This window comes from Vipera ursinii, assembly GCF_947247035.1.
Source record: "Vipera ursinii genome assembly, chromosome: 4".
Taxonomy (NCBI): Eukaryota; Metazoa; Chordata; class Lepidosauria; order Squamata; family Viperidae; genus Vipera; species Vipera ursinii.
In genome coordinates, this window is record NC_139514.1 from 86,681,865 (window position 1) to 86,696,596 (window position 14,732).

At 37.9% G+C, this 14,732-nt stretch overlaps 1 protein-coding gene across 1 annotated transcript in view; it reads left to right on the forward strand.

Annotated features, from left to right (window-relative positions):
- The first annotated feature begins 2,965 nt into the window (after nt 1-2,965).
- Nucleotides 2,966-14,732, forward strand: part of SLC9A4 (solute carrier family 9 member A4) — a 35,114-nt gene continuing 23,347 nt past the window's right edge. The window contains exons 1-6 of the mRNA XM_083362994.1: nt 2,966-3,157; nt 5,482-5,945; nt 8,389-8,648; nt 10,671-10,888; nt 11,408-11,610; nt 11,971-12,057. Coding sequence (XP_083219120.1) covers nt 3,004-3,157; nt 5,482-5,945; nt 8,389-8,648; nt 10,671-10,888; nt 11,408-11,610; nt 11,971-12,057 — 1,386 coding nt within the window. The 5' untranslated portion in view covers nt 2,966-3,003. The remainder of the gene's footprint in view (nt 3,158-5,481; nt 5,946-8,388; nt 8,649-10,670; nt 10,889-11,407; nt 11,611-11,970; nt 12,058-14,732) is intronic.

A 14,732-nucleotide genomic window follows, 5' to 3' on the forward strand; every position in this document is an offset into this window, starting at 1 on the left:
CAGAAAGTGAGAAACAAAGGATGAGCATAGCCCTAGGGCAGGGGTGTCAAACTCAATTTCATTGAGGGCTGCATCAGCATTGCAGTTGCCCTCAGGGGGGCGGGTGGGTGTGACCAGGGTGGGCGTGGCCTACTGGGTGGGCATGGCCAGCTCTACATCGTTCGCGTCAAGGATACCTATGGGGGCCTGGGCAGGAGTGGGACAGATCTGAGGGTCTCTGGCAGAAGGAGATGGGACCGGGGCAAGTGCCAAGGCATGGTCCACTGGAGGAGCCTCACTGTTCCTCTCAGGCCATGTGGGGGGGGCTGGATGGTGGCGCGGAGGTCAAATGCCCAGCCCAGCCCTCAAGCACCCAAGGCACTAAGCCCAACTCCACTTCCCCAAGGGGGCGCCCAGCTGCACTTACCTCCTCCTCAAGGCTGCTGCTGCTGCTGTGCTTGCTCTCCTTAGCCAGGTTGCTCATGATGGGTACGAGGGCAAAGTCAAGAGGGAGGCCCACTCCCTCTCCATGTGAGGAGACCTGGCTTTATATCCAAAGCTTCCTTAGCAATAGGATGGGAGACCCCCCCAGGATAGGCCAGGAGGAGGGGGCAAGGGGATGGTGAAAGGGCAGCAGGGAAGGACTAAGGCAGGACTTCCCTCAGATCCTCCCTCTCCTTCCTTCCTTCCTTCCTTCCTAAGAGTTGTGGGAAAATATTTGAGGTGAGGGAGGGAGAAAAACAGGGAAGAAACGCAGCTGGGGAAGTGTCATCCTTTGTGTGGAATGAAGAAATGCATCATCACCTGGAAGTGGCTAGTACATGACCCTCGCCTACTTCACATATCTGGCTTGGTGGACTCTGGGGGAGGGGATGCCATGAGCAGCATGAGAGTCGATGTTACCCACGCAATGCTGTCCACCCTAGAGCCTGCCCAGTTTTGGCAGGCAGCGGGGTGCTCTCCTCACAGTGCTAAGAGGCTGAGCCAGGTGGCATGAATCTGAAGAGAAGCACAATGCTGCCCAGCCCCTAGCCTGCCCAAAGTAGGCAGGGACATGTGCTGGCCACTTCCAGGCCATGGTGCATTTCTTCATTCCTCACAAAGGGTGATACCTCCCCAGCGTGCGCCCAGTGAGCGGGGCCAATGCAGGGGCCGGTCGCTCGCTGTTTCCTGACAGCCTTGTGGGGCTAAGACTGAATGAGTTTCAGCATAGATGGCCACCATGAAATTGTACATTGGCTCCCAGTTGGCCTGGGCCAGGGACAAGGCAGCGGGGGCTGTTCCCTCACTGTTTCCAGGATGGGTTCATGGGCCACATGAAACCACTTCGCAGGCTGCATCCGGCCCCCTGGGACTTGTGTTTGACATGTCTGCCCTAGGGCATATTACAGTAGGGCCCATTGCTCAGTCTTTCAGAAGCCCCACAGCTATAAATGATTATTAGAGGACAGAATAGGGAATTTGAGAAAGGTTCATTTGCATTTTATTTCTAATATGATCATTTTAAACTGAAACTCTGAAAGTTGTACTTCTATGAATGTTGCCATGTATGTTACCAATTGTTTTTTTAAAATAAAGCCCATCAAAGACAAAAAAAATCTTATCCAAAAGGCATATTGGAGGAAGAAATGCACAATTTGTTGTGATAGAAAAATATACTTATAAATGTGAAGCAAAATGAGCTTGTTAAGATTCTAATATGGAAACAGGAACATTTATCCATAGAAAACTGAGAAGTACAGTATGGAAAAGCCAAAATGGGCAGATTCATCTATCTCTAAGTGGGCTCTGGAGACCCCATTGCTAGGGTGATCATTTCTGGTTTGCATTTTAACAAGTCTGGTCTTTAGCCTTTCATAAACATTATAATTATTTAATGTAGTATTATGTAATATTAATGTCTGTGCCATAGTTATTTATACAGGTAGATATGCTATTCAGCTGGATATGGTGCTGCTTGATTCTGATTTATCCTTTTAAAGATGTTCCTGGCTGTAATGTAATTTTAAAAAGGTATGTGACAAAAATATATTAGGTTTTTTTAAAACAACAACAACAACACTAATATATTTTTTCTCACACACCTTTTTAAAATTACATTACATAATTAAATAATTCATTCAGAGAAACAGAAAATGACCGACTAAGAGCAGCCTTGTTACTATAACACCATGTTACCATTGCCTATGATTTGTTTCCAAATACAGTTTAAGGTTTTGGCTATTATCTGTAAAGTCCTTGTTTTTTGTGAAATGCACTGGAGATTATAGCTACCATATATAGCTACCAGCTCCTGAATGTATGTTTGTTTGTGTAATTAAGCTATTTTAATGTTACTATTGTATACTATAATGACTTATCAAAGTTGAATATTGTACATTGTTTAGATTGCAGACAATCAAGGCAATAAAAAAGAAATCCACAAAACAAATTAATAAACAAAACAAAGAAACAAATAAAGGTGATCCCTTGATAGTCCCAACCGTATGCTGGAGTCTTCCAGTAAAGTCATGGCTGCAAGTCTTGTGACTTCCACTAGGTGTCTCTAACCTAACATTTGATGTGTTTCTGCCACAAACCCAGAAATGATTGACTGTAAGTAAACCTGGAAAAACTGCTATTGGAGGAGGACCTGTCAAATAGTTCTGTTTCTGGATTCTCTGTAACTCAGAAAGTCTGGTGGATTGTGTTGTAGTAATCTTGGGAGTGAAAGGCTGCAACTGAAAGCTGTGGCACAGAATATTGCAAAATATTGAAAAAGTCTTGTAAATTAAATTTAGAATAATGAATTTGAGAAGACCAACCAACAAGACAGGAAGCCTACATAAAGCTGGAACGATCCTAAAGACTCTGACTTAAAATTGGAATTTAACAATTTTAAGATTTCAGCCTTGAAGACGTCCCATACATAAAATTCTTCTCATCATGGCTGTTAAAATATTTGGGTGTCTTAGCTGCTTGTTGCTGTTATCAAGCCTAGAAAGTTATTTTGCTGCTGGAGAGACGTCTTTGCAACTTTCTCATATGAATTCTAGTGCTTTTTCTAAAGCTGACCCCTTTGATGCTACAGAATCAGGACGAGATGAGCGACTACATATTTTCACCTTAGACTATGAATATGTAGAAATACCCTATGAAGTTACACTTTGGATACTCTTGGCTTCCCTTGCGAAAATAGGTAAGTGAAAAATGCTTCTTTAATAAAAATAGGTATGAACAAGTAAAAATAGAAAAATAGAAAAAAATCAGCTTGTTACCAAGGAAATAACAATTTAGTGAGATAATTTAGCTTACAAAGAAGATTCTACTTAAGGCTTGAAAAATTAAGTAAGCTTGTCACTCAAAATCAATCGTGCAAATATCACCCAGTGAGAATAGATACAGTGCTAATGGTCTTAAAGTTATTTTGTGATGAACCCAAAATTAACCTCCTTGTGAATTACATTTGAATACACACACTTTAGCACTGTGTTGCAACTTTTTAATTCAGACACCTTCAAGAGCATATGCAGCGTTTAGTGTGAAAAAGTTAACATTTCCTCTGAAAGTTTCACTTCATTAACTTTGGAAAAACACTGACAGTTTTGCATTTCGGAGTTCAATTTTGAAACATAAAGGGTTTTTTTTAGCTTTCCATTTATAATATGTAGTAAAATACTATGCATTCTTACTTGGATGTATATATACTTCTAATCAATGGGGTTTATTACAGTGATGGCTATGAACAGACCTACAGTTTTAACAACACTTTACATTTTCGTAAGGAAGGCAATAAATTGTTTCATTCAAACCACAGTACTTGAAAATTTATTGTTAATATTTTAATTTAAATGGTTTGTTTTCATTCCCTACTTTTGAAAATAAATCCAATAAAGATCAATACTGAATTTTAAAAACATACATTCTCTATATGTATTTAAATTAGAAATAATTTAAAATTCTTACATTAAAAATAACTAAAAATAATTCATTTTTTACTTTACCATTGTCATAGATATGCAGAATTTCAGTTATGTTGTAATTTGATAGAGGCTTACCTTTTTTATCAGTAAGAATACTGTCCTTTTGCCTGAATACTGTAAAGTTATAATACAAACTTCATCACTATTGATTTGAGTAATATACAAATATGCAGATTTCTTACAGAAAAAGGAACAGTCTACATTATGTTATGTTTATGGTGATGATGAAGTCTTTAGCACCATTTGTGTAAGCTGCTCTGATATAATGAATACTATTATTTTGTTGTTGTTGTTGTTGTTGTTGTTGTTGTTGTTAGTTGCAAAGTCGTGTCTGACCCATCGCGACCCTATGGACAATGTTCCTCCAGGCCTTCCTGTCCTCTACCATCTTCTGGAGTCCATCTAAGCTCACGCCTACTGCTTCAATGACTCCACCCAGCCACCTCATTCTCTGTCGTCCCCTTCTTCTCTTATTTAACTATTATTTAATCTACTGTATATACTGTATCTATCTCAAAACTGAAAAACATTTCTAAGAGTCATGGAACAAAAATGCTAGCACTGTTACTGTTCTATGAGGAAGATCACAAATATTGCTCTTCTTTTTGTGTATTGAAGACTATGAAAGTAATGCTGGAAAACAGAGGGTTTGAGATGGGAAGCTGAGAAGATATTTGGTAGAAATCACCCTAGACACAATATACTTGAAAGAATAGAGGATAATATATGATGGAACATTGGATTAAAAATAAAATAAGTGAATGACAAGGCCATTTCACTGAAAGGAAAAGGAAACATAACACCACCACCACCCAAAAATTGTGTAGCTGAACAACATCAAATTCTCACCAATTTAATGAAACATCAGAAAGATAGGTCATGTATATGTTCTCAAGTTCCTGGATGCAAAAAACTAAACTGTGTCTCTCCCTATGCACTTCAATTAATCAGTGAAATCAGTGTAGACCATTTATCATATTATCTGGTGTGACCACAATTCATTATCTTCTGATTCAAAGGAAGTGTTTGAAAGTATGAGCTGAGATGCAGCTTCTGATATTCATTATCCAGAAGGGAAATTCATGTTGTGGTAACTTTCCTATTGCCTTCTGGGTCAATCTGAATTACAATCTGGAAGTATCTGGGGATCACAAACCATTGTGTGGTATAAAACCTTTATATTAAGGACATTAAGATTTTTTTTTTAAAAAAATACCTTAGACTACAATAAAAAATTAAACATGTTTAAATCTATTAATCACAATGACAAGCTATCTGATCAAATCTGGTTGTGTAGTGTTTCAATGTTCCTTATGCATTTTGATTGCTCAGAAATTCTGAGGAATGGGCCCACTGTAGTATTATTGCTGAAGAGGCAACAAATTGTCCACCTTCAGCAAGAGTGTGAGAAATCTGTCCTAGGGCTCCACCAGGCTAATGCATTGCTGATATCCAATATGAAGAGCAAAGGGTAGAGTAAGCTTTATTTTTCTTCCCAAACCCCAATAGAGCATCTTGATGGTTTTATTTTCCTTTCAAGGTTTCCATCTCTACCATCGGTTTCCACACTTCATGCCAGAAAACTGTCTCCACATTGCCATGGGTGTTTTGGTTGGTGGAATTATTTTTGGCACCAAACATAAATCTCCACCAGTTATGACAACCAGCATTTATTTCTTATACCTACTTCCACCCATTATCCTTGAAGGAGGCTATTTTATGTCCACTCGCCCCTTTTTTGAAAACTTTGGTTCAATTCTTTGGTGGTCTGCGATGGGCTCCGTCATAAATTCCTTTGGCATTGGATTGTCACTTTATGGAATTTGCCAGATCACACCTTTTGGCCTCAAGGATGTGAACCTGCTTGACAGCCTGTTATTTGGCAGCATGGTCTCAGCAGTGGATCCAACAGCTGTCTTAGCTGTCTTTGAGGAAATGTCTGTCAATGAACAACTTTACATGATGATATTTGGAGAATCCTTATTAAATGATGGGATAACTGTTGTAAGTATGTTACAACTTTTTGTAAAAACTGAGCTTCTCTAATGCAAGTGTGTATACATTTCTCTCTTTCTTCCAAGGAGGACAAAGCAACCCATATCATTCCTATTTTGTTATTTGAATAATCTTTTGAAATAGGCTGAAGATAACCCATATATTTGGTGGCTAATCAAGGATTAGAACTGGTGCCCTTGTCAAATGAAGTCTAGTACTCTTACTTGGTGAACAGTGAAAAATTCAATATTGTCCAGATTTAAGCTACAATCTGCCGAGTTTACAATCAAACTACCAAATGTACATTCATTGTATTGACTTTTGAAAACTTTAATTACAAAGATCATGCTGACTTTATAGCTCAAGAACAGCAGTGACTCAGATCTTTAATCAAAATGATTAAGCAACAAAACATGCCTTAGCTTTTACAGTTTGGAATTAATTTACAGCTAACCATTTCATTAAGAATTAAAAACTATAGTGTTTATCTCCTACCAACTAAGAATTCCAATCTCATATTTTTATTATCAAATAATGATTCTCACTAGGGATTCAAACTATGCTCATTGATATCATTGTTAATTGAGATTGCTTTGAGTACAGTCATCTGAATCTGTAGCATGAAGGTCTCTTAAATCAACATTTTGGAGCATAATCTACCAGTGCAAACTGGTAAATACTTTTTTTTAAACATCTGAATAAGGGGCTGAGATAGAATGATTGGCCCAAAGTAACCCAGCTGGCCTCCATGCAGAAAGGAGAGTTTTCTGGCTCTTTAAGGATCCTTAAACAAAGTGCTATGACAATGATGGCCAATTCCTTTAATAAATTCCCAAGTCTTTATAGCCTTTTGGAAGCACAAAATGGTGAAGGAAAATTGAGTATCTCCAGATAGTCTGATCCATAGAAGAGAACCATCACTGGGAAAACTCAACCCTGAGTCCTTGTAGATGGCATTCCTCAGTTGCCCTCTTGGATCATTTAGGATTATTGGGCTGGGTTTTTTTGGCAAACATATGAAAGTTGTTTGCTACTGTCTTCTTCCAGATCCTATTTCAACTTCCTAGTCTAATCCATAGCTTCCGATATTCCTCCTACTGTCTCATCCAAATTTTATCTAAGATCAACCCTACCTCGCCAGCTGAGATAGTGAGAATATGATAATGCTTCTCCAAGTACTCTAGCTCATATCATAGCAGTAAATTATTCAGAGCTCAGTGTTGCAAATAAAGAGTAATTTACTCATTATTTGGTTTATTTTGTTAGAATGTTTGCATTCGCAAGTAACAAAGTCCCCTGAGGACCTTACAACAATAAAGCATTGATATCCAGTATAAAAGTAATACAACGGTAAAAAGGCAAATTCACATTTTAGAATGTAAATAAAAACCTGAGTCATATCTACCATCAGTACAAATTTGCAGTATCCAGCACAGGTTGTTTTTTTTTTAAAAAACTAATCTTCAAATGGTACAGTAGATGTAGATCAGGGGTCTTCAAACTTGACCCTTTTATGACTTGTGGACTTCAACTCCCAGAATTCCTCAGCCAGCGTGCCTGGCTGAGGAATTCTTGGAGTTGAAGTCCACAAATCATAAAAGGGCCAAGTTTGAAGACCTCTGATGTAGATGGTAACAAAAAAAAATTACAGAAAGCATCAGAAGAGTATCTTTGGAATGGATTTTCTATGACCAGAATGACAGCACCAAGGCTAACTTCACATAGCTGACTAAAAACAAAGCTAGCAAGAGCAAAAATGCTCCAGTCATTCATTCATTCATTCATTTTAAAATATACAGATCACTCATTTAGCATGCATGCATGCATGCTTTCTAGCAAAGGATACAAATGTATTTCATGCTTTCTATGTATTTAGTATCTTTCATGTCTAATGCAGCAGCAGATGAAAAAAATACTTGTATCCTTGATATCTCTGAACATGACTAATTTATGACATGATCATTTTGAAACAATCTGAATTAAAGATATCACTAGTAGAAGAAAATGAAATGCATATATATATAGCTGAAATCTCATGCACAGGTGATGCCATACAATTAAATTAGACCTAGTTTTATTCTCAGGTGTTTGTATCATTTTTAACAGAACAGAATAACACAGTTGGAAGGGACCTTGGAGGTCTTCTAGACCAACCCCCTGATCAAGCAGGAAACCTTATACCATTTCTGACAAATGGTTGTCCGATCTCTTCTTAAAAGAGATCGGACAACCATTTTTAATTTGTTTAAGTTTATTTGAATTTCTTTGCTACATTAGGACACTGAATGGTGGGAGGGGAAATCGTTCTTCATAATTAATTGTTTATTCAATGGAGGTGGCATCTCCCTGAAAAGCATCTCCTGCACTGTTATAGCTGCTCTAAAGGATAATGGCAATGAGCATCTCTGGGGGGAACTAAGGATGAAATGTTTTGTTTCTTTCTCCTGTGCAGGTCCTATACAATATATTCATTGACTTTACCCAGATGCATAAATATGAAACAATTGAATCTGTTGACATTCTAGCTGGCTGTGCTCGCTTCTTTGTGGTCAGTCTTGGAGGACTGCTGTTTGGCATTGTCTTTGGATTTGTGGCAGCTTTTATGACTCGATTCACCCAGAACATTTCTGCCATTGAACCTCTCTTGGTCTTCATGTTCAGTTACCTGTCCTATTTAACCGCAGAAATACTTTACATATCTGGCATCTTGGCGTAAGTAAAACTTGCAATGTTCACTTTTGTAGTTGGCAACCTCTTATTGACTTACTATTTCCTAGTTTTACACCCTTCACTAATTGCCTTGGGTGATAAGAAAGAATGTTTGAGGAACCACAAGGCTTTAGGCACCAGGCAATGATTAATTTAAACAAAGGAGTTTTAGGCCTTTCCTTCCTTTGCTAATAATGAACAGTATACGGTACCGAATTACATTTTGCTAAGTGTTGCTTATGTCAAGAGCAGGGATTATCTCCATACTGGATGCTTTTTCTCAAACTGGAGTGATTTCTGCCATTAACAAAATTCATGATAAAGTCCAGGAGAAATGGGGTTACAGAGCCCCATTCATGAACAGACTTTTGGAATGGCAGCAGGTTCTGTAGCTTTTTCAGGACCAAGGATTATACTTAAGACTGTGAACAGTGCATGTGGCAAAATATTAGGACATAGTCATGTTTAATTTTGATTCATTTAAACTATTTTAGTTATTTTAAACTAAACATATAACATGATTATTCTTTTTCATGGATTTAACTACAGGTAGGCCACAACTTACAACCACAATTGAGCCCAAAATTTATGTTGCTAAGTGAGAAATTTGTTAAGTGAGTTTTGTCCCATTTTACCACTTTTCTTGTCACATTTCTTAAGTGAATCACTGCAGTTGTTAAATTAGTAACATAATTGTTAAGTGAATCTGGCTTCCCCATTGACTTCGCTTGTCAGAAGGCTGAAAAAGGTGATTACATGACCCCGGGACACTGCAACCGTCATAAATGTGAGTCAGTTGTCAAGCAACCAAATGCAAATCACGTGACCCTGGGGATGTTGCAACAGTCGTAAGTGTGAAAAATGATCATAAGTCACTTTTTTCAGTGCTGTTGTAACTTTGCACAGTCACTATTGTAAGTGAAGGACTACCTGTTTTTTCTTTCATTAAACATGACAAGATGATAAGAAGTTGGAGAGGTCAGGCTTTCAGTTGTAGATCTTCTGCTAAAGAATGAAAAAAATTAATTGTGCCAACTGGCTCTCCCCCTGCAGTGGAAAACCCGGAAACTGGTTTCCCATTTAGATAGCCTTAGCATCAGCAATGTATTGAAATAGCAGTTAACCTTTGGTGCACTAGCGAAACAGAGTTATTGTAGATCATTCTTCCTCTTTGGATACTTTGTGGAGTCTCTCCACCCTCTAATCTCCCCTACCTTCCACAACAATGCACAACTATACAACATTACATATGGCAAGTGACAGGTACTCTGTTCTTCATCTGATTGTCTCATGTTTTATTTTCCTTAAAAAAAATTTTTTTGTTGGTTTCTAAGCACCTAGAGAACTGTATGCTATGGGACTGCATACAATGGCCATAAATAATCAGACACTGAATCAAGCCTTCTGTTGGCCTCCAGATGTGACATCCAAACTATTTAGAGCAGGGGTGTCAAACTGCTGGCCCGATACGCTGCATGACGTCACGAGTTTGACATGTCAGATTTAGAGAATCCATAGCCATAAATATTATAAGTGGTAACTTCCCCACATCTGTTAGGGAAGCTGCTATACTACATAGACCTTAGCTAAAAGTCTGACAAACAATAACACTATACTCTGGAAGTTGTATTTTAGAGGATATGTGTTTTACTGTCCTCTAATTTTCAGGGTTCTTTATTAGAGGATGCATAATAATTGCACGCCCACAGAGCATGCTCGATCCATGCTGACCTTTGGGGGGGAAGAGCAACCAATTCCCCAGTGTATGCTTTATTTATTTATTTATTTATTTATTTATTTTAATGGACATCTATTTCTGCAAATCTCCATGTTGTTCCAAGCATGCTGAGAATTTCCTGTTGTTTCTCATTGTCCCCTTTTGTCCCCAATTCTAATTTTTGATTGAGAGCATAAAATAACACTCATGATGAATGTAGAAATCTGTTTTTTTTACAAGAATTCTCTTTTCATGTCCCCGTTTCCAGTGGTTCTTACTCCTTTTCTTCGATGTTTATGGCTCAACAGGATAACAGCATGTGCAGTGACAATGAAGAAATATGTGGAAGCCAATATTTCTCAAAATTCCTACATAACCATAAAATACTTCATGAAAATGCTAAGCAGTATCAGTGAGACTCTGATTTTTGTGTTCATGGGAGTGTCTACAATTGGTCGGAACCATGAATGGAACTGGGCTTTCATTGGCTTCACCCTGCTCTTCTGCATGCTTTGGAGAGCACTAAGTAAGTTGCATGGACAACCTGAAAACAAACTGGATAAAAGGCTTTGAACATTGCTAGCTGAGACAGAAAGTAGGAGGGAAAGAATGTAAAACAGAAAGAGAAATGTTGGGACTGTTCAGATCTGACTGGTCTAACCAGTTTAACAAAGACTTCAAGTGCACTATGTTGGCTAAGATAGATTGAGGCATAATTTACTTTGCTGGGAGGTTTTCAAAAAGGGAGGAGAGAAGCCAAGATGGTGGACAGGCAGCAAAGGCTGTAAAGAGCTCCTCCAAAAGCAAAAGTTTTCTTTTCTTTTTATTTTAAATTTTTAACCCCTTTTAACACTGCATTTTTTTAACTTTGCTGGGAGAAAGTATTACCTGTAGAACTACTCTGGATATATTGCTTAAAGCAGGATACACAAACTATGTTAGGTCCTTCATCACTGTGCAGTATTCTTTGGCTTGAATAGTTTGCATAACATAAATGTTTCCAGTTCTATTAGGGATTAAGTTTTTTAAAAAAATTGTTTCCTAGGTGTGTTCTTGCTGTTCTCCATTTGCAACAAGTTCCGCACTTACAAATTTACTCTCAAGGATCAACTTATTGTTACCTATAGTGGGCTAAGAGGAGCCAGCAGCTTCTCCCTTGCATTTTTGCTTCCTACAACCCTGTTCCCTAGAAAGAAGATGTTTATCACATCTACTATTGTGGTGATATACTTTACTGTTTTCATTCAGGTAAGGAGAATATTTCATCACAAAATATCAGTGCATTTTGCACATATTAGAAGAAAATTTTATTGGAAGTTTGTTTCCCCTGAAGATCTTCCTTATCCATTCATCTAACTTGATCCAGTGTTCTTACAAAAATGAACTCGTGGTTTTGTGCATATGGAAAAATGCATCATACTGGTAAAAATGGCTCTTTTAAATACTAAGGCCCTTTCCCCTAGAAGCTATTTTGGGATGTGAAATAATCAGGAGGTAGAAGTACTGTATGCTAGGTCTCAAATAATGCTAGGCATCTCATCCGTACTGTTTAGTTGCACAGTTTAATGGTTGAAATTCTTCTTTCTTGTTTCTTTATTTCAAATGAAGGGAATTACCATTAGACCACTGGTAAAGTACCTAGATGTTAAGAAGACCAATAAAAAAGAATCAATAAATGAAGAGATTCATGTGCGAGTAAGTTGAATTTTATATTATTAATTGACAAGAGGAACTTAGGAAGATTATAAATTATTGATCACTCTTAATGGTTTTGGGTCTCCAAAGATCTAGGAATAGCTATCCATTTTTAATCTGAGGTTTGCAACTGGGATCAGCTGCCTCAAAACATGTATTGTACTACTTTAAAACTTGAATCCTGATAAACTAATGATTCTTTTGACCTTTGGGATTTCCCCTGCTTCTTCATGGCTGAAGAGAACAGTTGCAGTTTTGATTTAATGCAGTCTTTCAGATCTTTTGTTCTATTTTATTTTGATTTAGTGTTTTGGGTGCAGGTTTTGACTGCAGAAGCAAGGGACAAGAAAGAGATATTTCAGCAGATGCAATGTTTCATGTGTTGAAATTTTGGGAGAATTATTATTTGATGATGTTAGTGCCAAAGAAAGCCACAGTTCTAAGGGTCCTTATGCTTTATTCTGGCTTTTATCTATACAGTATTTGAAGAATATCATAGGATAAATGCTTTTACTTATTAACCTGAAGCTATGTTGATATTGGGGGGATGCTCTGTTGAACATAGCACTTCAGGATAAATATTATTTGTGGGTTTTGGTTTAGTATATCCAATATTATAATCAAGGTAATGTAAGATAAATACTAAGAATTTACATTATTCCATTATTTCTTTTTGCAGAATTCTGTTTTGAAACAAACTGTTATGTACTTATGTTAGGATACAAGAAATGTTTTAATTCATGGAAACTGCTTCTGGACTTTGTGCTTGAGGTGGAAAAAAATTAAACTTTGATTTTGGGTTTTACCGATTGATAGATTTGTTGTTATAGAAATGGCTAGTTTATACTACAAGTAGTCCTCAATTTAAACCACCATAGAGCCCAAAATTTATGTTGATAAATGAAATGTTTGTTGTGAGGGTTTTTTAAAAATTCCATTTATATCCCGCCCTTCTCCGAAGACTCAGGGCGGCTTACAAGCTTAGCAGTAGCCTTCATTCTATGTATATGCCTGCTTATTAGGGCTTTCACACACACCCCCAAGCGGCATTATTACAAAGTCAGCTTAATTGCCCCCAACAATCTGGGTCCTCATTTTACCTACCTGGGAAGGATGGAAGGCTGAGTCAACCTTGAGCCTGGTGGGACTCGAACCTGCACTAATTGCAGGCAGCTGGTGTTACTTAAGGAGGCATTAGCCCACTGCTCCACCGAGTTTTGACCCATTTTACAATCTTTCTTGCCACTGTTGTCAAGTGAACTACTGCAGCAATTTAGTAACAAGTTGTTAAGTGAATCTGGTTTCCCCACTGACTTTGCTTGTCAGAAGGTCACAAAAGGGATCACTTGAACCTGGGACACATCAATGGTCATAAGTATGAAGCAGTTGCCAGGCATCTGAATTTTGATTCAGATTTGACTACAGGAATGCTGCAATGTTGTGTGAAAAATGGTCATAAGTGACTTTTTTCAGCACCGTTGTAACTTTGAACGGTCACTAAATTATAAGTCAAGGACTACCTATATTGTGTAAAAGTAAAAAGTTGAGGTTTGATGTTATTACCTTATTCTACTGCACAAAAGGGAGTCAGAAGTCAATGCCTTTTTTCCCTTTTTTTCCTTTTTCCTACACTTTCCCCTTCCCTTTTCCCTCCCCTATCTTTCCTATTTTCTTTTGCATTTTTGTATTTTATATTATAAATTAATAATAATAAAAAAGATTGCTCCCACGGAACTGGTAGACCGGTCTTTAAACAGTGATTTAGTAAACCCTAGAACTCCCCTTCCCCCTTGGCCACCAGTCTCAGAAAAGGAGATACAGGCCATCATTAAAAGCTTAAAGAGCAATAAAGCCCCAGGTGAGAATTTTTTACCAGCAAAATTATTCAAGAAATTTCCCAACTGGTGGGGCCCTGTATTAGCAGGTCTTTTTACACACATAAATAACACCTGCCATATACCAGACGGGTGGAAGATGGCAATAGTTGTCCCCATATATAAAAAAGGGAATAAAAAGGATCCTAGTAATTACAGGCCCATCAGCCTGATTGACATTGTAGCAAAAAAAATATGCTAGCTACCTTTTGAACAGAATTGAAATCTGGGTAGAGGAAAACAACATCCTCACAGAAGAACAAGCAGGTTTTAGACAAAGCAGATCTACTATTGATTACTGCTTTGTCTTGAACCATCTAATTGCCAAATATGCCTATAAGAGGAGACCCCTGTTTGCTGCTTTCATAGTCCTTACAGCAGCATTTGATATGCTAAATAGAGAAGTACTATGGAGTAAATTGACATCTCTTAAAATAGAACCTAGACTCCTGGCCTTGATTAAAGCCCTTTACACAAGTACCTGTTTCAGAGTGCGGTATGGGGTTAATGGGGCTCTGATTAACAGGATTCACACAAATAAAGAGATAAGGCAAGGGTGTATCCTGGCCCCATTATTATTTAGTTCAGGGCATTTCAACCTTTTCACCCATTGTACTACTTTTAGGATAAGGCAATGTCTGAGTACCACCAGTGGCCCAGCAAGGTGTCAAAAACTTAACCCCCCCAAAAAAGGAAAAAAAATGATAAAGTACAGGTAGTCCTCGACCTACAACAATTCGCTTAGTGACTGTTCGAATTTACGATGGCACTGAAAAAAGTGACATGACCATTTTTCACACT